At 33.8% G+C, this 25,173-nt stretch overlaps 1 protein-coding gene across 1 annotated transcript in view; it reads left to right on the forward strand.

Annotated features, from left to right (window-relative positions):
- Positions 1-14,214, forward strand: part of LOC126882317 (serine/threonine-protein kinase RIO3-like) — a 36,905-nt gene extending 22,691 nt beyond the window's left edge. The window contains exons 3-5 of the mRNA XM_050647193.1: positions 8,346-8,722; positions 13,450-13,629; positions 13,748-14,214. Coding sequence (XP_050503150.1) covers positions 8,346-8,722; positions 13,450-13,629; positions 13,748-13,984 — 794 coding nt within the window. The 3' untranslated portion in view covers positions 13,985-14,214. The remainder of the gene's footprint in view (positions 1-8,345; positions 8,723-13,449; positions 13,630-13,747) is intronic.
- The last annotated feature ends 10,959 nt before the right edge of the window (positions 14,215-25,173 follow it).

Below are 25,173 nucleotides of genomic sequence, written 5' to 3' on the forward strand. Positions count from 1 at the left end.
GAAAATTAATTACCAGCTATTTTATTGCTGGACATGCTGAAATCAAATCTTAAGATTTCCTATATTAGTAATATAGCTGTGCAAAGTCCACAGAAAGTGTGCTATTTTGTTTATAAACAAATTAGCGCTCCGAAATCTTTTTTTTAATTATTGCTCTATAACTCCGAAAATTTTAACTTTAAACCAAAACACTCGCATAAAAATTGACAGTAATTTAATTCTGCACATTGATAATTTATTCCAATTTCCTTCGACGGAAATTTTCCTCGGAAAATTCGGGTTTTCCAAACAAAATCTTTAATTTTCAACTAAAAGTTGAGAGAAGTAATTATTTATCAATAATTAAATAATTTGGTGACAGTGACATAAATCTTTTTTGTTATGAGTGTCTTGAAGATATGAAAATTTGTATCTACAAAGAGGACCGGAATTAAAAGGTATCTAATAGTTCAAAGATTAAAATCCTGTTGTTTATAACTCTGTCGCAAATGCCGGTCAAATTTGACCGGTTATACCTGGAATCACTCCTCGCAATTCAATTTTTTTTTCTTCGAAAAGGGCACGGAAGCCGTGCCCTTTTCAACAGCGTTAACTTAATTTAATTTAATCTAATATTTTCTGAGGGGTTCTATTTGTTTATAAGCCAAACAATTGTTTCTTTATAACATTCCTGAGACCGCTCAAATGGTCCAATTTCAATCTTGTAAGGTACGTTGAATAGGTATAGTGCTTTTTTATACAAAAATCATAGTTATTCTGGTGTATCATAATCTTTCTGGTTATTATTTCGACCGAAATTTTTTAATCAACATTTTAATTATTGCTAAACTATTGGTTAGATTGTCGCCGGTCTCCTAATATACAGAGAGGGGCTAAATTATGGAATAAATTCATTTTCTCTAAAATGGACGATTTTAGAGAAAAATCCCGAAACAGGTCGATTTTTATTTTTAAATTAAATTTTTTTGGCATATATTTCAAACTAGTGACGTCATCCATCCGAGCGTGATGACGTAATCGATTATTTTTTAAATAGGAATAGGGGTTCGTGTTGTAGCTCATTTACAAAGGCGTTCAATTCTCTATTCAGTATTATAAACATTAATATCATTATTTATACAGGGAGGCCAAAAAAAATTTTGAATTAAATTAATTGACGCAAGAAGAACAATGCATGTAATTTATTTAACTCAAAATACATTCTATTGCTGTCAGAAAATAGAAAAAAATGTTTATTTTGAAAATAAACATTGCTTTTAGCTTAATTAAATGTTCAAACTGCCAATGGGTAGGAGGGAGGCTGTTTTTTAATTTAAGCGAAAAGAAATGTTTATTTGTGAAATAAACCTTTTTTTCTATTTTCTGACAGCAGTACAATGTATTTTGAGTTAAATAAATTACATACATTCTTCTTTTTGCGCCAATTAATTTAATTCAAAAATTATTTTTTGGCAACCCTGTATAAATACCTAATGATATTAATGTTTATATTACTGAATAGAGAATTGAACGCCCTTTCAAATGACCTACCTACCACACGACCCCTATTCCCATTAACAAAATTATCGATGACGTCATCACGCTCAGATGGATGACGTCACTAGTATGAAATATATGCCAAAAAATTGTAATTTAAAAATAAAAATCGACCTCTATCGGGATTTTGCTAAAAAATCGTCCGTTTTAAAGAAATGAATTTATTCCATAATTTAGTCCCTCTGTATAATCTACTATAATAAATCTTTCATGTCATCAATTATTTAATTATTGATAAATAATTAGGTACTTCCCTAAAATTTTAATTGAAAATTGCAGATTTTTTGGGAAACCTCGGATTTTCTGAGTAAAATTTTTGTTGAAGGAAATCGGAAAAAAAAATAACTTTGTACAGAACTAAATTACGGTGAATTTTTATTTGAGTGTTTTTGGCTCAAAGTAAAAATCTTAGGAGTTACAGAGCATGCACTAATTGAAAAAAAAAAGAAGATTTAGGAGTGCTAATTTGTTTATAAATAAAATAACACACTTTCTTCGGACTTGTCATACCCCATATTATTACTAATATATGCAATCTTAAGATTCGATTTTAGCAATAAAATAGCTGGTAAATAATTTTTCCCAAAAATGGCATTTTTTCGATAATTTTCCCAGACTATCAACAAATTCCAATAAATCGGAGCGCCAACCCAAATTCTGAGCAATGTCAACATGATAAGGTTAATATCCCCAGTTGTAACTAATATCGAAATGAATAAGAATCGCTATACTCTGCGGCTGTCATGGCGGTGTCGAAATGAAATTGCGACTGTCGAAATGAATTTTCCGAAATCAGGGCCCTGCTCAGGCAGTAAATTTCCAGCGAGAATGGTTCCCTTAATACTCCAAATAGAGTATAAATGTAAATTAAAAGTGAATAAATCTTTTCAATTTCGTATTTTCATTTTCGATTTTAATCTGGTAGGATATAAAATGTTTATGTGCTATTAGATTAAAAATTTAAACTTTTTTCTAGCAGATGTCACTAGGACATCCCTGCCATTTCATTAATTGCAATCCGTGGCTGCTCTAGCCCTGAAACCGGTAGAGTTACTTGCTGTACTCTCTGATGGAACTAGAAATACAATACAACTGTAGTTTCGGGTTGCAACAAAATTGAAAATGTTTATTCATTTTTAATTTATATATTTACTCTATTTGGAGTACTAAGGGAACCGTTCTCGCTGGAAATTCGCCTGAGTAGATGGGATGTGAATTAAAAATTGTAAAATTCCCTCATCTTCCTTAGTCTCAGTATCCGTAACGCTTGCAAATTGTAGAAGCCTCGGATGGTGTAACCAGGGAAGGTTTTCCATTGTTTTTAATCTGTTAGGATATAAAATGGTATCATTTTATGTGCTATTAGATTAAAAACTTAAACTTTTTTTTTTAAGTTATCTTTAATTTCACATTAGGTATACAGGGTGTTTCATTAATAATTGTCCATATAGTAACTGGAGAAACCTTAGCATAACATAGGAAGATTTAACCTAAAACGCTTAAATAAAATGTGGTTCCTTACTGAGTTACAGGGTGTTTTGTCTAAAAATTTAAAAATTATTTTTGCTCAGCATTTTAAAACTATTTGACGTATCCTTTTCATACTTGGCAGAAAGAGCGACTACTATACACCCTACTAAATTATGATAAAAAAACGTTTATAGCTACTACCAGAGGCGCACGACAGGGGATAGTGAATGGTTGACCCTTCTCAAATTCTACGCCACTGGAGGAATTACTACTTTAGTGCCATTTCTAGATTCTCCAATAGTTTCTACGAACATAATATACCCTTCACTGGTAACGATAAAGTCATTAGTTTTCGAGATATTTGAAGTTAAATATGAAACGGCACAGTTATTTTGATTAATTTGCGATATGATTCATATGATTAAAATTTAAAAATTATTTGTACCTAGTACTTTAAAACTATTTGGCGTATCCTTATCATACTTGGCAGAAAGTGTAGGTGCTGTACACCCTACTAAATTAAGATAAATAAACGTTTCTAGCTACTACCAGAGGCGTACGACAGGGGATATTGGCTGGTTGACCCTTCCCAAATTCTACGCCACTGACGAAATTGCTATTTTAGTGTAATTTTTTGATTTTCCAGAACTTTTTGTGTAAATAATATACTTGTAACTCGTAACGATAAAATGATTAGTTTTCGAGATATTTGAAATTAAAAATAAAGCGACACAATACATTAATCAAAATAACCGTGTCGTTTCAGTTTTAACTTCAAATATCTCGAAAATTAATGACTTTATCGTTACGAATGAAGGGTACATTATTTTTATAGAAAATATTGGAGAATCCAAAAATGGAACTAAAATAGCAATTCCTCCAGTGGCGTAGAATTTGAAAAGGGTCAATCATTCACTTTCCCCCGTCGTACGCCTCTGGTAATAGCCAGAAACGTTTGTCTAACATAATTTAGTAGTTTGTACAGAACCTATACTTCCTGCCAAGTATGAAAAGGATACGTTGAATAGTTTTAAAATTCTGAGCAAAAATAGTTTTTAAATTTTTAGATACAACACCCTGTAACTCAGTAAGGAACCACATTTTATTTAAGTGTTTTAGGTTAAATCTTCATATTTTTTGCTAAGGTTTCTCCAGTTACTATATGGACAATTATTAATGAAACACCCTGTATATCTAATCTTCCAACAAAAACTGTCATTCTGCTAATACTTAAAGTTAAAAAGTTATCTTTAATTCCACAATGCCTTTAAAAATAATTGTAAAAAGTGATGTTCGGAATTTTTTTTAATTATCACTACATTAGGTTTTTTATTTTTTCACCTAGTAAATATTGTATGTATGCAATTAGAATTATTGTAAATGAATATTTATAAACATTTTGGATTTTGAATATGTTACTGCAGTTTTTGTTGACAAAAATTTCATTTATAAACAATATACCAGTCCTCATCATCATCATGGCAACTATATAACCCTAGTGCTCTTCCGATTCGTTTGTCGCAGTGAATAAATCCACATTAACATTTTGGTTTTACAAAATTGGTGGTGTGACTTGGCATCTTCTACACTTTTTCTACATACCACAATAATACACTTAGTCTAAGAGCTAGTGAACCCTCCGACTAACGGTCTTTCTGTAAGGCTAGAAATTTGTATAGTGATAATTCATAGCACACCAAGACTAAAAACCATGACCAGGGGCCTGATTCTAATTCATTTCGACAGTCGCAATTTCATTTCGACACCGCCATGACAGCAACTGGGGATATTAACCTTATCATGTTGAGACTGCTCAGAATTTGGGTTGGCGCTTCGGTTTCTTGGATTATGTTGATAGTCTGGGAAAATTATCGAAATAATAGTACCATTTTTGGGAAAAATTATTTACCAGCTATTTTATTGCTAAAATCGAATCTTAAGATTGCATATATTAGTAATATGGGGTATGACAAGTCCGCAGAAAGTGTGTTATTTTATTTATAAACAAATTAGCACTCCTAAATCTTCTTTTTTTTTCAATTAGTGGTCTGTAACTCCTATAATTTTTCCTTTGAGCCAAAAACACTCAAATAAAAATTCACCGTAATTTAGTTCTGCACAAAGTTATTTTTTTTCCGATTTCCTTCAACAAAAATTTTACTCAGAAAATCCGAGTTTTCCCAAAAAATCTGCCATTTTCAATTAAAATTTTAGGGAAGTACCTAATTATTTATCAATAATTAAATAATTGAAGACATGAAAGATTTATTATAGTAGATTATACAGAGGGGCTAAATTATGGAATAAATTCATTTCTTTAAAACGGACGATTTTGGAGCAAAATCCCGAAAGAGGTCGATTTTTATTTTTAAATTACAATTTTTTGGCATATATTTCATACTAGTGACGTCATCCATCTGAGCGTGATGACGTAATCGATAATTTTGTTAATGGGAATAGGGGTCGTGTGGTAAGTCATTTGAAAGGGCGTTTAATTCTCTATTCAGTAATATAAACATTAATATCATTAGGTATTTATACAGGGTTGCCAAAAAAATTTGAATTAAATTAATTGGCGCAAAAAGAAGAATGTATGTAATTTATTTAACTCAAAATACATTGTACTGCTGTCAGAAAATAGAAAAAAAGGTTTATTTCACAAATAAACATTTCTTTTCGCTTAAATTAAATCACAAACAGCCTCCCTCCTACCTATTGGCAGTTTGAACTTTTAATTTAAGCTAAAAGCAATGTTTATTTGCAAAATAAACATTTTTTTCTATTTTCTGACAGCAATAGAATGTATTTTGAGTTAAATAAATTACATGCATTCTTCTTCTTGCGTCAATTAATTTAATTCAAAATTTTTTTTGGCCTCCCTGTATAAATATTGATATTAATGTTTATAATACTGAATAGAGAATTGAACGCCTTTGTAAATGAGCTACAACACGAACCCATATTCCTATTTAAAAAAATAATTACGTCGTCACGCTCGGATGGATGACGTCACTAGTTTGAAATATATGCCAAGAAATTTAATTTAAAAATAAAAATCGACCTGTTTCGGGATTTTTCTCTAAAATCGTCCATTTTAGAGAAAATGAATTTATTCCATAATTTAGCCCCTCATCTCTGTATATCAGGAGACCGGCGACAATCTAACCAATAGTTTAGCAATAATTAAAATGTTAATTAAAAAATTTCGGTCGAAATAATAACCAGAAAGATTATGATACACCAGAATAACTATGATTTTCATATAAAAAAGCACTATACCTATTCAACGTACCTTACAGGATTGAAATTGGACCATTTGAGCGGTCTCAGGAATGTTATAAAGAAACAATTTTTTGGCTTATAAACAAATAGAACCCCTCAGAAAATATTAGATTAAATTAAATTAAGTTAACGCTGTTCAAAAGAGCACGGCTTCTGTGTCCTTTTCGAAGAAAAACAAATTGAATTGCGAGGAGTGATTCCAGGTATAACCGGTCAAATTTGACCGGCATTTGCGACAGAGTTATAAACAACAGGATTTTAATCTTTGAACCATTAGATACCTTTTAATTCCGGTCCTCTTTGTACATACAAATTTTCATATCTTCAAGACACTCATAACAAAAAAGATTTATGTCACTGTCACCAAATTATTTAATTATTGATAAATAATTACTTCCCTCAAATTTTAGTTGAAAATTAAAGATTTTGTTTGGAAAACCCGAATTTTCCGAAGAAAATTTCCGTCGAAGGAAATTGGAATAAATTATCAATGTGCAGAATTAAATTACTGTCAATTTTTATGTGAGTGTTTTGGTTTAAAGTTAAAATTTTCGGAGTTTTAGACCAATAATAAAAAAAAAGATTTCGGAGCGCTAATTTGTTTATAAACAAAATAGCACACTTTCTGTGGACTTTGCACAGCTATATTACTAATATAGGAAATCTTAAGATTTGATTTCAGCATGTCCAGCAATAAAATAGCTGGTAATTAATTTTCCTTGTTTTTTACTAATTTTCCCAGATTATTACCTCACATCTTTCATTGAGTTGATGATTCATGTTGTGGACATTCTCAATTATTATATTTCTAATTTAATACTATTCTATCTAATTCCTCAAAACAAGCAAATTTCAATTAAACCCAGCTATATTATAATACCTTTTGATTTAGTTTTCCTTGCAAGAAATAAACAAAACACATCTAAACTAAACCTAACCTCGCTTTTGGCCATTCATTCATCTCCGTGTCAAATAATTTCGACAGTCGCCATATTGAAAGCGACTTGTTTTTGGTCGAAATTTGATTTAGAATCAGGGCCCTGGCAGGCATCAGCCCTGCACGTGTATCTACCAGGTGAATTGAAAAGTGCATAGTTTAGGGGAAAATAAACTTTTTCCTGTAAGCTTTAAATTTAAGTATGTGTTTGAGTAAGTCATTTAGAAGAAATGTGACAATGACAGGCGATTCTGAACAGCATAGGACCTTGCCAGGCGAGGGGAAAGATTAGGGGTTTTTCCTAAAATTATTTTTTTTGTATCGAACAAATTTTTTTTAGGTTTTTTGAATCATTCCAAACAGAAAAGTTCTTTAGTGATTTTTCTCTTAGGTTAATAGTTTTTGTTATATAAGCGATTAAAAATTTTGAAAATTGCGAAATTGGCCATTTTTAACCCTAAATCGGACATTTAACTAAAAATTTCAATGTTGCCAATGTAGATAGATATTCTTTAAACATTGATTGGTGAAATCCCGAAGAGTTTTTTGCAATATAATATCGGAAACCCCTTTGTTTTTTAATTGCTAATCAAGTGGGCGCGACACTGTAGTATAAGTGAGGACGTTTGAGTTGGCATAAATTCATTATCTCGATAATAGGCAAATTTGAAGAGAAATCCTCAGACAGGTCGATTTTTATTTTTAAATTAAGACTTTTTGGCATATATAGATATATATATATATATATATATATATATATATATATATATATATATATATATATATTTATATATATATACACATATATATATACACATTTATATATATATATATATATATATATATATATATATATATATATATATATATATATATATATATATATATATACAATAACTTATCAAATGAGCTAGCACACGATCATCGCAAAAAATCATCGATTACGTCATCACGCCCAGATGGATGACGTCACTAGTATAATATATATGCAAATATATGCAATATGCATTTCATTTGCACCATACTATATAATGATGTTGAGTCTTATTTTTACAGCTCATTTAAATATGGTTGACTGATATATTTCCAAAAAACCTATAATGTAAAAAACTATTTTTAGGTAGAGAAGCAATAATCCTTCATGCCAATTCAGATCCCTCATCCTTTTTGGATGTTAACTTGCCTAAAGAATGTGCTATAAAAGTCTATAAAACAATCCTATCTGACTTCAAAGGATGTGAAAAATTTGGCGAATTGGATCATAGATTTATGAACAGAAAAGGAAGACAAGCTTCCACAAGCATTATAAGTATTTGTGCTGAGAAGGAAATGACCAATCTGATGTTAATGCAAGAGGCTGGAATACCTTGTCCAAAAGTAGTTACACTTCGAAAACATGTATTGGTGATGGAGTTTATTGGGAAAAACCAGATACCTGCTCCAACATTAAAGGATGTGAGAAGGTTAGACATTGATTGGAAAAATGCTTATGAACAGGTATTGTATTGCTACATAGTGTATAGTCCGTCCGCTATAACTTTTCCCATGTGATACGATTCATTTTCAATCAAATTAAGTCAAAACAGAAAGTGAAACGTACGCCGATGTGTGTAGTATATAGTATACAGTATACAAAATGTATATACACATCGACGTTCGTTTCAATTTATGTTTTGACTTAATTTGATGGAAAATGAATCGTACCGCATGGGAAAAGTTATAGCGGACGGACTATATAATATAATATGAATATTTACTTACAAGAATGGAATTGTTCTTAAAAAAAACAAGACAAACATTTTTACAATTAGACTAACAATTCTTCTTCTTCTTCGTCTAGCCATTCTCCTTCCACATCTGAACATAAGCCTCTTCAAGTCTTCCTTTCCATTGTTTTTTGTTGTACGCTACTTGCAGCCAATTTTTCCCGGCAGTTCGTTTCAGATCATCTGTCCATCTCATAGGAGGTCTGCCTCTGGGTCTTTTGTGTTGGTATGGTCTCCAGGTTAAAATTTATTGTTCTGTGCCATTTGTTTAGATCGCTCCTAGCTATATGTCCAGCGTATTCTCATTTCAATTTTAATGATTTTTGTACCACATCGGTGACTTTGGTTTTCTGTCTTATCCATGTGTTTGTTTTCCTGTCCTTAAGTGATATGCCAAGCATTGCTCTTTCCATCGCGTGTTGAGTGACTCTGAGTATGTTCATATTCTTTTTTGTGATTGTCCATGTTTGTGCCCCATATGTTAATATCGGAATAATGCATGCGTCAAAAACTTTAGATCTAAGATGTAGTTGAATTTGCTGATTTCTGAGTATATAGTTCAGTTTGCCGAATGCTGCCCATACTAACTGTCTTCTTCTTTTTATTTCTTCCGTTTATACAGGGTATTTGGTAGGTCGACGGAAATTTTTTAAGGGATAATAGGGGATGCCATTTGCAACATTTTTTGCTAATAATGTATCGCTCAAACTGTTAAGGTTTCCGAAATAAAGTTAAAATAAATAAAGTATATATTCTTCAACTTTTTCTATAACTTTGTCGTTTATTATTGTCACGGTTTCTTCGGATTACATAACTGTTGTTTTGTTTAAATTCATTTTCGGTCCTTTTTTAGAAGATTCTGTGTGTAGTTCTGAAAGCATGGTTTGCAGTTCTTGTAGGTCAGTAGCTATCAGGATTATGTCATCCGCAAATCGTAGATTACGTAAACTAACAATTATTTTTAAATTAATAAGTTAAAATAAATATGTAAATCTTTTCGACCTGTTTGCATCCACCCCTGGACAAAGGGCTTCCCATGAGTTCTTGATTCTTCTCTGTTTTGTGCTATTTGGTGCCAGTTTCTTCCAATTTTTGCTTTGATCTCGTCTAGCCATCGTTTTTGTGGTCTTCCTCTACTACAACTGTGCTCACGTGCCTCCCAATGTACAATGTTTTTCGTCTACCTTTCGATGTTTCGTCGAGCCACGTGTCCTACCCAGTTCCATTTCATTTGCGCAATTCTTCCAATGAGTATATCTTACACCTTCGTCCTGCTTCGCACGTTTTTTCATTTCATATATTTTCGCACATATATATCACACAACACATCCAGATGGAACTGCACATGGTGGGACAGCAATCGTTATAAGAAACAACATCAAACATTACCAGACAACTCACTATCAAAAAGAACATATGCAAGCCACAAATGTAGTTGTAGAAGACTGGACAGGACCTATAACTTTTTCAGCTGTATATTGTCCACCAAAACATTTAATTAAACAACCAGAATTGAAAACATTTTTTGATACACTTGGACCTAGGTTTATTTGTGGCGGAGACTACAATTCAAAACATCTCATGTGGGGCTCTAGACTTAAAATAATACCAAATTCCGCGAACTAAAAAAAGAAATACTAATAGATAATCTAAACATAGTAACCACAAGGGAGTCAACATACTGGCCTACAGACCCGAAAATCCCAGATCTTCTCGATTTTGCTATAGTGAGAGGAATAAACGAAAAATACTTTAAACCAAAGTCTTGTTACGATTTATCCTCTGACCATTCACCTGTTATCACAACTGTAGGCAAAAACATAACAAAAATAGAAAGGAGCTGTATGTTACACAACAAAAAACAAACTGGACTATTTTACAAATAGAACTATGAGGTATGGTAATATGAGCCATCATAATACCCGTATGCGCGCCAATGGTGAATATTAAATGCTTAATTGTATGCCAAAAATGTGCAATAACTTCGTCTTAAAACCCACCAAATTTCATGTGCATGTCTCAACCGGTTTTAAATTAATAAATAAACTCACCGACAAAATTAACCGCCCACCTTGTATTTCTTTGAATTTGCAGAAATTGTTAACCTTGGACCACATTTTATGAAGGATACGGTGAAAACTACCTCCGCGGAAGAGAAAAAATAATCTTTTTGAAAAAAAGTCGTTTGTTACAGCAAAAAGCTAATGACTAAAATCATAGAAGAAAATTCAAATTAACAATATTTTGGAAATCAAAGTCTAATTGAAAAAAAAATTGGGTATCAATAATGGGTGTTGCCGCCTCTAGCCCTTAGGACTTCTTGGAGCCGGTTTGGCAATCCATTCATGATATCCTGGATATCAGATTGGGGGATATTGTGCCACTCCTCTACCGCAGCTGTCTTCAGCTCTTCAAATGATGCAGGGGCTGGTACTCTCGCTCTTACCCGTCTTTTGAGGTTGTCCCAGATATGCTCAATTGGGTTAAGATTCGGACTGTGTGCTGGCCATGCTAGAACTTGAATCCCGACCTAATTAAGGTACCCACGGGTAGATCTTGCTGTATGGCAACGTGCATTGTCATGCATTAGTCTGAAGTTACCACCAATGAATGGTGCAAAAGGCATAACATGGTCTTGGATAACTTCTTGCACGTATAATTGGGCATTCACACTGCCTCTACCGAACACAACAAGATCAGTACGCGCTTCGTAAGAAATACCTCCCCAAATCATTATTGACCCTCCTCGGTAAGCCAGTGTTTCGGTTATAGCGCATGAAGCAAACCTTTCATTTTGACGCCTATAGACACGTTGACGTCCATCTGGACCGGTTAGGTTTATTCTGCTCTCATCTGACAACAGTGTATGCTTCCATTCCGCCAGAGTCCATTCTCGCGCAAAAGGAAGTCTAGCCCTACGGTGTTGTGGGAGCAGTTGTGGTGCGCGAGCTGGACGGAAAGCCCTTAAGTTTATTTGTGACAGTCTTCTTCTAATCGTTCGTCTACTCACACTAACGTTTCTCACCTCAAGAAGAGACTTACTTACGAGCTTCAGAAGCGGTGCAAAAGCGATTTCTCAATACTTTGGTGACAATGAAGCGGTCATCTCGAACTGAAGTGCATCGTTGTCGGCCTTGACGTGGCCTGCGGTTATATGATCCTGTCTCCCGAAATCGTCTAATGGCATCTTGTACCGTAGTTCTGGGCACATCGAGTGTACGAGCGATATGACGTTGACTGTAACCAGCATCAACTAAAGCCACTGCCCTAGCGGCATCAGTTGGAACGAGTGGCATTTTTCAAATCCAAACAATAAGAAAGCACTAAAATTTCAACTTAGTTTTCACTAACAGTGATATAAAATTACAGGGATTGTTCAAGAATTGTTGTTAACACGGAAACAGATTTGCAACAATGTCATACAACGACTGTATGCCAAAAATCCTTCGATGACACAAATTTAGGAAACAAACTGTCACAGGTAATGTAAACAAAACAATAATAGAGGTGGTGGGGTTAATTTTGCTGGTGAGTTAAATCGTTTGTATTGATGAAACACATGGCTAGTTGTTAAACTACCTAACTTTTTTATTAGCCAACATAAGCGAATGAATCAAAAAACAGAATGTTGAGAAAACATGAGGTTATAGTTAGGTTTTAATTTCAATATTTTATAAATGCTAGAATATTCCACAGGGTGATGCAAACTTTAAGAAAAAAACACAGTTTAATTCGTACACCCGGTATACAATGAAAATTTCCAAGTAATAAGTCTATACCATACTAAAAAAATCACTTAAATCGGACAACAGGTTTACGAGATACAAGACATCAAAAATGACCCATTTTTAAGGTGACCGGTTAATTTTGGTCCAGAGTGTAGTACATAATTACTGTCTGCTTGTTTTTCAAAACGAGTGGCCTACATTGCAGAAGCAATGTCACCCATTTACGAAATCAAAACAATGCATGTAAATCCTGTACACCACGTTTTTATTATCTATACGACACAATATAAAAAATATTATAAAAACAATTATTTTTCAAATAAAAATATAAATTTTAAAAACAAAAAGGATTTCCGGTGCCGGAAATTGAACCCGAGCATCCTGTGTGAAAGCCAGGTATCCTAGCTACAAGACCATTATGGATGTCAGTGATTAGATAAATATTTGACATACAAGTTCTAGGGTTTTTTCCATCTACTTTCATATTATTCTTTCTTGCCGTCTACTTTCTATTTGGCATATAAATTCTACGGTTTTTTTCAATCTACTTTCATATTATTTTTTCTTGCCTAAAAGCCCCAGTGTCGCGCCAACTGACAGGCATTTTCGTTATCAAACAAGTACTAACCATCAAAATAAATTCATAAAATCTGTACCAAAATCACCGTAATAATTTGACGCTACCTCCCAGACTATAATTGCAATGTCAGGTATAACAATCTTCTTTTAGGTCATTGTATATATGAAGATTCTCTTTAACAAGTTAAATTTGGTACATGCAGATCTGAGTGAAGATAATATCTTGTGGTATGAAGGCCAATGTTATCTTATTGATGTCAGTGAATGTGTAGAGAAAAGCCATGAAAAAGCACTATTATGCTTATATAGAGATTGTACTAATATCACAGATGTAAGTAGTGTTCATTTTTTATTATTTTTCATTTTCGTTACTGTTTGTTTCTGCTAAAGTTTCAAAGAGTTTAAAAACTGAAAAATATGGCCAAAAATAATATAATGTTTTGTTTTAGTTTTTTTCTAAGAAAGATGTACCAAATGTGGCTACACCAAATGGGCTGTTTAGTTATATAACAGGCTTCGATTTTAATGACCGGGTTGCTCTACCTGATAAAAAGGAATCTCTCAAATTTAAACGGAAACCACATCCAATTCAGAAGCCCCCAATAGAACTAGAATACAATGTAGTTAAACAAAGGAAGAGAAAAAATTCAGAAACACCCAATAGGACTAGAATACAATGTAGTTAAACAGAGAGAAAAAATTAGGAGATTTATAGTTTCATGAGAAGCGTTTATAACAGTATATTTATTGTTTGGCTGTGAAAATTCTTTCCAGTATTTTTATCAATTTAAATAACATAAATACGTAAATAAGTAAAATGTATTCTAGTCACCTAAAAAGCTATGTGAAATATTTTGTTGAATATTGTTTAATTTTTTAATTACACATGATTTTGGAATAAATAAATTAAATGACAGTTTAAGTTTTTAAAATAGCACGTAACGATATTATCGTACCAGATTAAAAACTAAAAAACAATGAAAACCTCTGGTAACACCATCCGAGGCTTCTAAAAGTGCAAGCCATGCGGATTCTAAGACTAGGAAAATGAGGTAATTTTACTATTTATGATTTACGTCCCATCTGCTCAGGTGGTATATTTCCAGCAAGATTGGTTCCCTTAATATTCCAAATAGAGTAAAAATATAAATTAAAAATGAATAAACAGTTTCAATTTCGTTGCAACCAGAGAGTCCAGCAAGAATCTCTACCGGTTTCGCAGCTTCTTAGCCATTCATCAGGAGACCCATATTTATGCTCTTCTCTCTTAGTGTTGGAAAATTCTCGAGAATATTCTCGATATGGAGAATTTTCTGAGAATGAACCTTATGACGCGCTTGTGGATAGTGTTAAAGATGAAATTGGGTATCAAAATTATTAAATTATATACATAATTATGAGACGAAACAACAGTGTTCTTTATATATAAGAAAATAGAAAAACAACAGAAAACAAAATTTATTTGACAAAAAAAATGAAATTTTCTTAACAGCAAATACTGGATGTGGTGAGCTAATCTGAAAAAGATGAGGCATTTCTATCATTAGCTCATCCAGGTCATCTACATTCTGCATTTCAATGTGCTTATGAGAAGTTGGGGATTTTGTTTTTCAGTAGTCGCCAGCTCAGTCATGGATTGGTCTACGTCTAACAATTTTAAATTGTGAGCAATAAAAGTGGATAAAACCATAAGTGCTGAAACTTCTTTCAGTCGATGCACTGGATGAAGGCATGCCTACCGTCATTGGACGAACCTAACAATTGTATTGGTTGAAAAGCAGTTGATGAATGTTTCTGTTGATCCTTTTCAAATAATTGTCTCGCTCCCACTGGACATTTAACACATTTTACTAAATGTTTTGCAATTCTTGTTGCATTTTTTAAGTACATATTGACTATCACAAAATTTGCAAAAATACTTGTTTTACCTTGTACACTTTTAATTTTACAGTAATTCCATACATTCCTTTTAAAGCGAGCACCACACTCTCGCGAAGTTACTTCGGGAAAGTTCACCGAAGTCCGAAGTACCCGTCACTACACACTCATTCTACTTCGAGAGGAACACATTCACGTCGGGCGATAAGGACTTCGGTTCCTTTGACTTGGTCTCAAAAACCGGCCCAGAATGCAAGTAGGCCGAAGCGCAGCAAAGTCGCATGAACAACCTGTCTACACTCTCGTACTCGCTGAACTTCGATCGACTTCGCGAGTAGTATAGTGAGGGTTTTAGGTTTTTTAGTAAATTATGCTTTACTTCGATCCATTCTAAATATTTGCACGTTAATATAGCCCCAAAACAATAAATACTTACACTGTAAACACCCTAGCTAGTGGTTCATGGGATTCCCCAGTCCCGGCTACTCATATTTTCGGGGATTTGATCTAAAATCGCGTGAAAGCGAAAAAGCATTTCATGAGCGAAGTGGCAAGTAGGTGTTTGAGCTTCAAGAATAATAATGTTTGAGATGCAAAAAATATACTAGGTGAATTGGCAAAAACAATATAGAAATTCTCGAAAATAATTTTCTGCCCGAGAATATTCTCGCTGAGAATTTTCTGGCCGAGAATATTCTCCTTAAGAAATTTTAAATTCAAAAATTTATTTCGTCGAAGCGATGACGGTCGCTAATTTAATACTTTTCCCCATGCAAAAAGTGCACAACGTCCCTCAAAGAGTTTTAACTTCAAATATTTATTTCGTCGAAGCGATGATGGTCGCGATGACGGTGGCTAATTTAATACTTTCTCCCATCCAACAATGCACAACGTATCTAAGAAGTTTTCACTTCAAAAAATTATTTCTTCCAAGCGATGACGGTCCTAAATCTAAATTTTCTCCCAACCAAAAAGTGCACAAAATCCCTAAAAAAATTTCACTTCAAATATTTATTTCGTCGAAGCGATGACGGTCGCTAATTTAATACTTTTTCCATCCAAAAAGTTCACAACGTCCCTTAAGAAGTTTTCTCTTCAGAAATATATTTCATCGAAGCGATGAACGGTCGCTAATTTAATAATTTTTCCCCATTCAAAAAGTGCACAACGTCCCTCAAGAAGTTTTCACTTAAAAAATTTAGTTCCTCGAAGCGATGACGGTCGCTATTTTAATAATTTTCCCCATCCAAAAAGTGCACAACGTCCCTCAAGAAGTTCTCACTTCAAAAATGTATTTCATCGAAGTGATGACGGTCGCTAATTTAATACTTTTTTCCTTCCAAAAAGAGCACAACGTCCCAAAAGAAGTTTTCACTTTAAAAATTTATTTCGCCGAAGCGATGATGGTCGCGATGGCGGTCGCTAATGCAATACATTTTCCCCATCTAAAAAGTGCACAACGTCCCTAAAGAAATTTTCACTTCAAAAATTCATTTCGCCGAAGCGATGACGGTCGCTAATTTAACACTTTTTCCCTGTCCAAAAAGTGCACAACGTAACTAAAGAAGTTTTCACTTCAATACATATACGTACACTTCGCGTCAAAAAAAAACTGGTACAACTCTTATAACCGAAAATCGTGTTTTTCAAGTTGTGTAAGTTGATCTTGACACAAGTGTCGTTCTAATTTTTAGGGCAACGTTGCCAGTTCAACGAAAATATTATATCAAACTAGGTAAAAACGGGGCTGAGCGACAGACCGCATTTTTTAATATACTAAAAACTAAAACAATGGTAATTTTCCGTCATCTCAATTAAGTATCCATACATTGATTCGTGTTTTATTATAATTTATGAAAATATTTCAATTCAAAAATAATGATAGATATAAATCTTGACATGACTTTAAATTATGTTTAATGTCAAATCGAGAGGTGTGATTGGTTTCTCGTAAATTGTAGGACAAAACTGCATTAAGTTGTGTATAACAAATAAAACGCACTGGAAAAATTAAAAATTTAATTTGAAATTAATACAAAATGAATAACTTTTACAGTGAACAAGTATGGAATTTAAATATATGTATTACAATTCGAAATATACATTTTAAACCTTATTTTTTTGTATTTAGATTTAGTGCAATTCCGTTATCTGTGATGGCAACAACGAAGTGATTCACGAACAATAATTGTCAGTCTGAACACAGGTTTACATTGGGAAAAAAAGTACCAGTTTTATATGACGCGAAGTGTACAAAATTTATTTTGCCGAAGAGATGACGGACGCGAAATAAATCCATTTTCCCCATCCAAAAATAGGTTTTACATTTATTTTAAATTTAAATACTTCTATACAATTGATGTATAGAACACATAATATGTATAGATACGTACAAAATTTATTTCGCTGAAGAGATGACGGTCGCGAAATAAATCCTTTTTCCCCATCCTAAAATAGGTTTTACATTTATTTTAAATTGAAATACTTCTATACAATGTGTATACAAATAATATATAGCATAAGCGATGATGGTCGCGAATTCAATGCTTTTTCCCCTATCCAAAAATCGCACAACGTTCCTAAATAAGTTTTCACTTCAAAAAATAGTACCTACTTACCATCAAGAAGCAAAAAAAATATAGAATTTAAGAGCCAGGACGGATGTTGTTACAGTCCAACTTTAAGTTGGTTTGAAGAAATGTCTTTTTTTGAAAAATTTTTGTATCAAGATTCAACCTCTACAGATGTAAGTACAAATTATTTCCTTAATTTACAAGCACACTGTTTTTATTTATTTATTTTGCTCAACAGGCCATGTAGGCCCTGGGCGTGAAATACACAATTACATTTTTTTTACTATATACAATATTAATTTGTCTATTAAAAATACATTATATTTTTAAATATATGAGGGGTCTAGATGCAAAACCGGACATTTCCACTTTTTGGTCAAAATTAGTTGAATACACCTCTGTAATCTGTGATTAACGATCCATATATGTATTAACAACTTGATAAAGTGCAAAATTGGAAAGTTCCTAGTAGTAATTCAATGTGAAAGAATTGGTTCACATGCCAAAGTGGACTTTTCCTCCAATTTGAGATAGGGAACAGTAAAGTTGTAAATTGTTTTTTTCAGTTTACTCAGAATGACATAAAGTGGAAATGTCCGGTTTTGAATCTAGATCCCTCATATACATAGCTCTCATTTTACAGTTCATGGCACATTCTTGTGTTACAATTTCTCTTGCGCTCTTTTTACCACTTCTCTCCATTCTCTTCTGTCTAATACCTTTTTTCTCCAGTTATCTATTTTTAATTCACGTAAATCTGCTTGGGCGCTGTCAAACCATCTTTTACGGGGTCTTCCTTTCCTTTTTTTTCCGACTGGTTTCCTGTTCAATATCATCCTGGTCATTCTGTGATTTTCCAATCTTTGCACATGTCCCAATCATCTTATTCTATGCGCCTTTATTATTGCGGTGATTTTTGGTTCCGTATACAGCTCTCCCAACTCTTTATTTGTCCTTCTCCATCCCATTTGTGTATTTATGCCTCCGTAAATTGATCGGAGACTTTTCCTTTCCCATCTTTCTTCATCTTCCTTTCTCAAAACCCATAATTCAGCTCCAGTTACAACCGTAGCTCTAATCACTGTCTTGTAAATTCTTTCTTTTGTTTTTCTTGAAACAAACTTAGACTTCATTAAGGATCTCAGCACTCCGTATTTCCGGTTGCCTTTTGTAATTTTGGATTCCATTTCTTTATCTTCATGTTCATTTTCCTTTACTTTCACACCAAGGTAGGTAAACTCTTCCACTCTGTCAAAACTGTATATGTAATATTTCTCCCCTTGTATTTTTATAAACTCTTCATTGTCTTGCTGTGTATCCCCCATTATCATGTACTTAGTTTTGTTTTCATAGGCCAAACTTATTTGCTTCCTTTTCTATCTTTTTCACAATTCTTTCTTTGATTTTGCTAATATTGTTAGATCATCCACAAAAACTATACATTGATGTTAATTTTTAAATATGGTTTCTTCCATTTTCATGCTGCAATTTATGCACACACTATACTGCGGAAAAAACAGATTGATGTTAAGCATTTTTAAAGAATTTTTCAACTCACTTTTATTTTTTTATATCCTATGATAATTTGAGTTTTTACACCATATTTGTAGGCCAACTTTTGTGAATTTAAATCATACTTATAAATAGTGACAAACGTTTCTCTTTTACAACGCTTTTACATTTTATTATAGGATTTTAAGAACCTTGTGACCATCGACCCGATGCAGGTTATTTAATCTCCTGTTTAGGTAGATACAATAGGTCCTAATAAATAGTACTGGGAAATTCTATCGACAAATAGACAAAATTATGTTGGCCGACATTCACATTCAATTTCTATAAAATGGGCTTTAAAAATATTTGATTATTTGGCCGCGTCCCTATTATAAAGGTGGCCGTAAATAGCAGGTCATACATACGGGAATATACATATAATTGGTTTTGGGGAATTTTGAAACCGGCCGTAAGTTCAGGTGGCCGGTAACACAGGTTTTACTGTAATAACACCGCTCACACTCACTGATTGATTTTATTGGATTTTAAGATAACTAATTTTTCAAACTTTCATCAGTTCTTCACAGCATTTGTTTGAGGGTTATTAATTATTGTGGCATAAGGGAATAGGAGTTTGCCTGACTTTGCGAATGGACTGATACTGAAAACGGCGTTTTGCGTGTTGCTATTAATTTGCTGTCCCACATGCAGCGACAAGTTTAGACTTGCAAAAAGTACTCGTATAATAAACGCGGGTACCGGGTATTTTACCCATACGTTATGGGTACGAGTACTTTATTGAAAATGTACTCGGATACTAAGTACCCAAAATGCACTTAGAGTACAAAATTCGGGTACTTGTACCCGGGTATTGCTCAGCTCTGGCCGACAGCGGGGACGTGCGCCGTCTAAATTGTTCTACAGCTCGTGCTGTCTACGTCCCATCGTAAGATAAATAAGCCTTAGTGTTTTAATTCGGTGAGTAAAAGGACTTAATTTTATCGCTTTCGATCATAGTTAAGGACCTAATCTTGATCCTTGATCCACCTAAGCACCATCGCTCCCCGATAGGTGCTTAGCCCATTTTCCAATCCAGGAAAAGAACCTCCAGCTATTCCTGCCGCTCTTAGGCAGATAAATAGGACACACATATTTCTAACTTACATTCTAGACAGTGCGGAATATCCCCATGTGTCGTTCTCTAAAGAACACGTCCAGCGATATTCCGGGTCGGAAAAGGGGGTGGTTTTAGTTGGTTAGCGGCTGGTTATGGGGGGCACGAGGGGAAGGGCATACTCTGTTCTGTGGGCCCTAGCGTGTTCTCTCCTGTCCGAGTCCACAGTACTAGGGACACCTTCCCTAGTCTGCTAAGAGCGTCCCACCTCAATAAAAAAAAGGTGACTAAAAGAAGACTGATTTGTTTTGCCCTCATTGTTAATTTTTATATTTGTCACAATTTATAACAAACATCCAACTCAGCGATTCATTTGTGCATTAATTTGATGATTATGTCGATTTTTGAACATTTTTATTATTTTAGGGTAAAGTAAAAAAAAGAAACCCCAACAAATTCACACTGATGAAATTGAGTAGCTGGCTCAAGTGATTTGCGACTCCGATCCGGAAGATGAATTACCCGACGATTTTTTTGCTTTAATGTTGATTAAGATTTAAATATAATAGTAAATTACATAAACGCCACAAAGAAATATCTTCAGAACAATATCGATTTAAATATTTTCGAGAAAAGTACTTAAAATAATGTCCTACCCTTAGGGTTTTTTTAGCTGTATGTACTCATGTGATATTTCAAAGTACCTGTTTGGGTGAACCGTTTAAAACAAATTTCACACTTGTTTTTGCCAGTGTGCACCCTCATATATGTTTTATCAAATTAGGTGCTAGACGGAATCGCTTAAAACAAATTTCAGATTTGTAAGCAGTCGTCGCTGGGCCATCGAGGTGTAAACATCGTTAAAGCGCTCGCAAAAAACCGGTGATTAAGAATTCTAATTATCTTATCAACAGCAATAAAAAACCCATTAGCAATAAGTGAGAAAAACAAAACAATATGTTCCCTTCAGGGAATCTTATTGGGTTCAGAAATGGACAACCAGTTTATCAACAACAAAACATACAGAGTGATCCAATAAATCTACAAATGACACAAGCAACCAATAACCAACTACAGTGGCAGCCAACAATGATGAAGCAACCAGAAAATTCAATGAACATGAATATGCCAACTATGCAACAACAGTATCATACAACTCCTATACAGACAATAAATACAAACTATTAAACCAGTTCAGCAGCAAATACCGACATCAAGTAAAAATAGTGCAAATATCGAAGACAGAGAAACTCACTATATGACATCAACCAGCGAAGATGAAGAAGAAAATCAGACAAACAGTAAAAACGCATGGCAAGCAATAAAAGGAAGAAAATACATAACAACAAACAAAATCCAAGAGAAATTGAAACAGGTAACCGATTCCAACCGCTGTCGAAAGAAACAGAAGAAAATACTGGAAACGCAGAAACCAAAAAAATACCAAAACCTCCACTAATATTTGTACACGGGGTACAGGATTTCAACGAGATGATAAAGCAATTAGAGGAAATAGCGAAAAAAGAAAAAGAAAAGACAAAAAGTTTAATAAACAACGTTGTCAAAATAAATTGTGAAACACCAGAAATATACCGAAAATTGGTTAAGGAATTCAAGGAAAAAAATATATATCATCACACGTACCAACTAAAAGAAGAACGGGCCTACAGAATCGTGATCAGATACTTACATCACTCAACCAATACTGATGACATAAAAAGTGAACTATCTCAAGTTAGGGCACAAAGTGAAAAACATAGTCAATGTAAAACAACAAAAAACCAAAGAACCACTTAATCTCTTCTTTGTAGATTTAGAACCAGCGCAAAACAATAAATATGTCTATAATATAACAGGCCTACAGAACAGAGTAGTACTCATAGAACCTCCAGAACTCATAGAACAGCTGTTCACGTGAACTCACAATGGTTTGACGCAGCCATGTTGTAATTTTAAACTAAAAAAGAATTTAGATGTGATAAACTTTTAATTTTAAGGGTTTTATACCCGATATCTGTGGCTTTTGCCCAGTATCCATGATTTATCATGTGAATTTTAACAATTACTCTTCTATGAAGGATTTATAAGAGGACGAAGCTCTGATGATGGCACGTTATGTGTTGAAAGTACTTAGCTGATTATTAAAAATTTTTTTACACACTTTCAATTTCTTTGAGAACATACACCTGTTTGCCGGTTTGACCCTTTTTTAGAAGTGTGTACAAGTCATACAGTCTGTTTCAATAAATAAAATTGACATATTTTTAATTAGTGAAACGCACTTTACAAACAGAACTTATTTTAACATACCTAAATATAAACTATATCGTACTGAGCATCCTGACGGCACAGCCCACGGAGGTACGGCAATACTCATCAAAGAAAATATTAAACATTATGAACTACTGAAGTACGAAGAAGAACACATCCAAGCAACGACAGTAAGCGTTGAAGCACTTCCATATAATGTCAACGTAACAGCTGTGTACTGCCCTCCTCACCATAATCTAAAACGAGAACACTATGACGAATTTTTCCAAACCCTAGGACCAAAATTCATTGCTGAGGGAGATTTCAACATCAAGCATACCTTGTGGGGGTCACGACTTATAACAACAAAAGACAGAGAACTGGCACATGTAATACAAAATAAGAACTACTCATCTCAACGGGAACACCAACATACTGGCCAACCGATCCCAACAAAAAACCAGATTTATTGGACTTCTTCATAACAAACGGTATCGGTATAACTTATACAGATATAACACCAAGCTATGACCTAACTACTGACCATAGCCCAATAATAGCAACGGTAAGTACAACAGTTATCACTAAAAAAACCAAAACTCCACCTGCACAACAATAAAACAAACTGGGACACTTACCGACAAATAATTCACGATACTATCGAAATAACAACGAGGCTGAAAAAACCGGAAGAAATAGGAGTGTAACAAATTTATAAACATACTACAGTATGCAGCTAAATCAGCTACCCCACAAAGTAGTCCCAACAGAAACATAAATAATATACCTTTAGAAATAAAAAACTGGTAGCTGAAAAAGAAAGGCCAGATCTGCATGGCAACGAACACACACACCAGACACCAGAACAAGATACAATCGCATCAGCAACAAATTAAAATCAAAGCTGCAAGAAGTCAAAAATGAGTCATTCACGAATTACATCACCAATCTATCAAGACAAGACAACTCTATATGGAAGCCCATAAAAAGTAAGAGAAAGCCAATAACAGCATTACCTCCAATACGTAAAAATTCGACACCTCCAGGACCATGGGCAAAAAGTGATAAAGAAAAGGCGTCTTTGCTGAGTATTTAGCAGAAGGTTTTACTCCACTAAATGAGGACCAAATACCAGAAGCGAACCAAATATTAGAAGAACCACTACAGATACAGGACCGAATAAAACCATTTACTCCAAAAGAAATTAGAGACGTAGTAATTGCCACCCTAAACCCAAAGAAGGCACCAGGTGAAGATCTGATAACTGCAAAAATGTAATACTCAAAAAGGGAATAGTAAAACTACTGCACATATTCAATGCAATACTCAGATGTGACTACTGGCCCAAAGCACTCAAAATTGGACAAATAATTATGATACCAAAGCCTGGCAAAAACCCTCTAGATGTCTCATCATATAGGCCTATCAGCAATTACCAAAAATCTCCAAGTTGCTTGAAAGACTTATCCTAAACAGAATAAATGCAGAAATAAATCCACAAAATTGTATCGCAGATCATCAGTTCGGATTTCGACAAAGCCATTCAACAATACAACAATGCCATCGCATAGTCAACGCCATCAACCAGTCACTTGAAAACCAGCAGTACTGCACAGCAGCCTTTATAGACATCAGTCAGGCTTTTGACAAAGTCTGGCATCCAGGCTTGTTATGCAAAATAAAAAGAATTCTCCCAGCCAGTTACTACAACCTACTGAAAGCCTACCTACACGAACGGCAGTTTAAATTAAAAGTTAATGAAGAAGTCTCGGAATACAAGCCTATTCACTCTGGCGTGCCACAAGGGAGCATACTCCCAGATAGCACATGACATCCCGAGGACGTCCGTTTCAGGTCCCAATTAAGTCCGAATGTACGGGGACCTCAATCGGACGTTCCCAGGAATTACAAATCCAGACGTCCCCAGGAAGTACGATTACGGACGTCCCCAGGACGTCTGTTTCAGGTCCCGCTAAGTCAGAATGTAATGGGACCTTAATCGGACGTCCCCAGGAAGTACGATTACTGACGTTCCTAGGAATTACGAATCCAGACCAGTTCAGGAATGGATCTAATAACCTTCAGTTATTTGGCATTTGCAGTGTTGCCATACTTTAATTGTTTGATTCTTGTATAATTCCAATCAATGGTATAATATACAAGAATAGTAAGATTAATATATAGAGATAGATTTATAATCTAAACAAAATTTATATAGTTTATCTTCATTTATCAGTTGATCTTCCTTTTTATAACAGTGTTGGTTAACTTTGAATATAATCTACTGAATAATTTAAATTTCAATTAATGTCTTAATAGTAATCATTAATAAAAAGAATTTAAATTATCTTTTGATTTAAAAACATTTATACAGTTGATCTTTATTTATCTTTTTTTGTAACAATTTTAATGAACTTTGATTTAAAATGCCTCTTTTGAGTTTTTTCTATCCAGTATTTACACTGATATTGTACTATTTACTTTTCCAAACTTTATTTTTTTTGGTGCTTCAAAACTATTGAAGCAGCTATTTTTAAATGTAACTTTATGTGACGTGGTTATGTTT

This window comes from Diabrotica virgifera, chromosome 3 (assembly GCF_917563875.1).
Source record: "Diabrotica virgifera virgifera chromosome 3, PGI_DIABVI_V3a".
Classification (NCBI taxonomy): Eukaryota; Metazoa; Arthropoda; class Insecta; order Coleoptera; family Chrysomelidae; genus Diabrotica; species Diabrotica virgifera.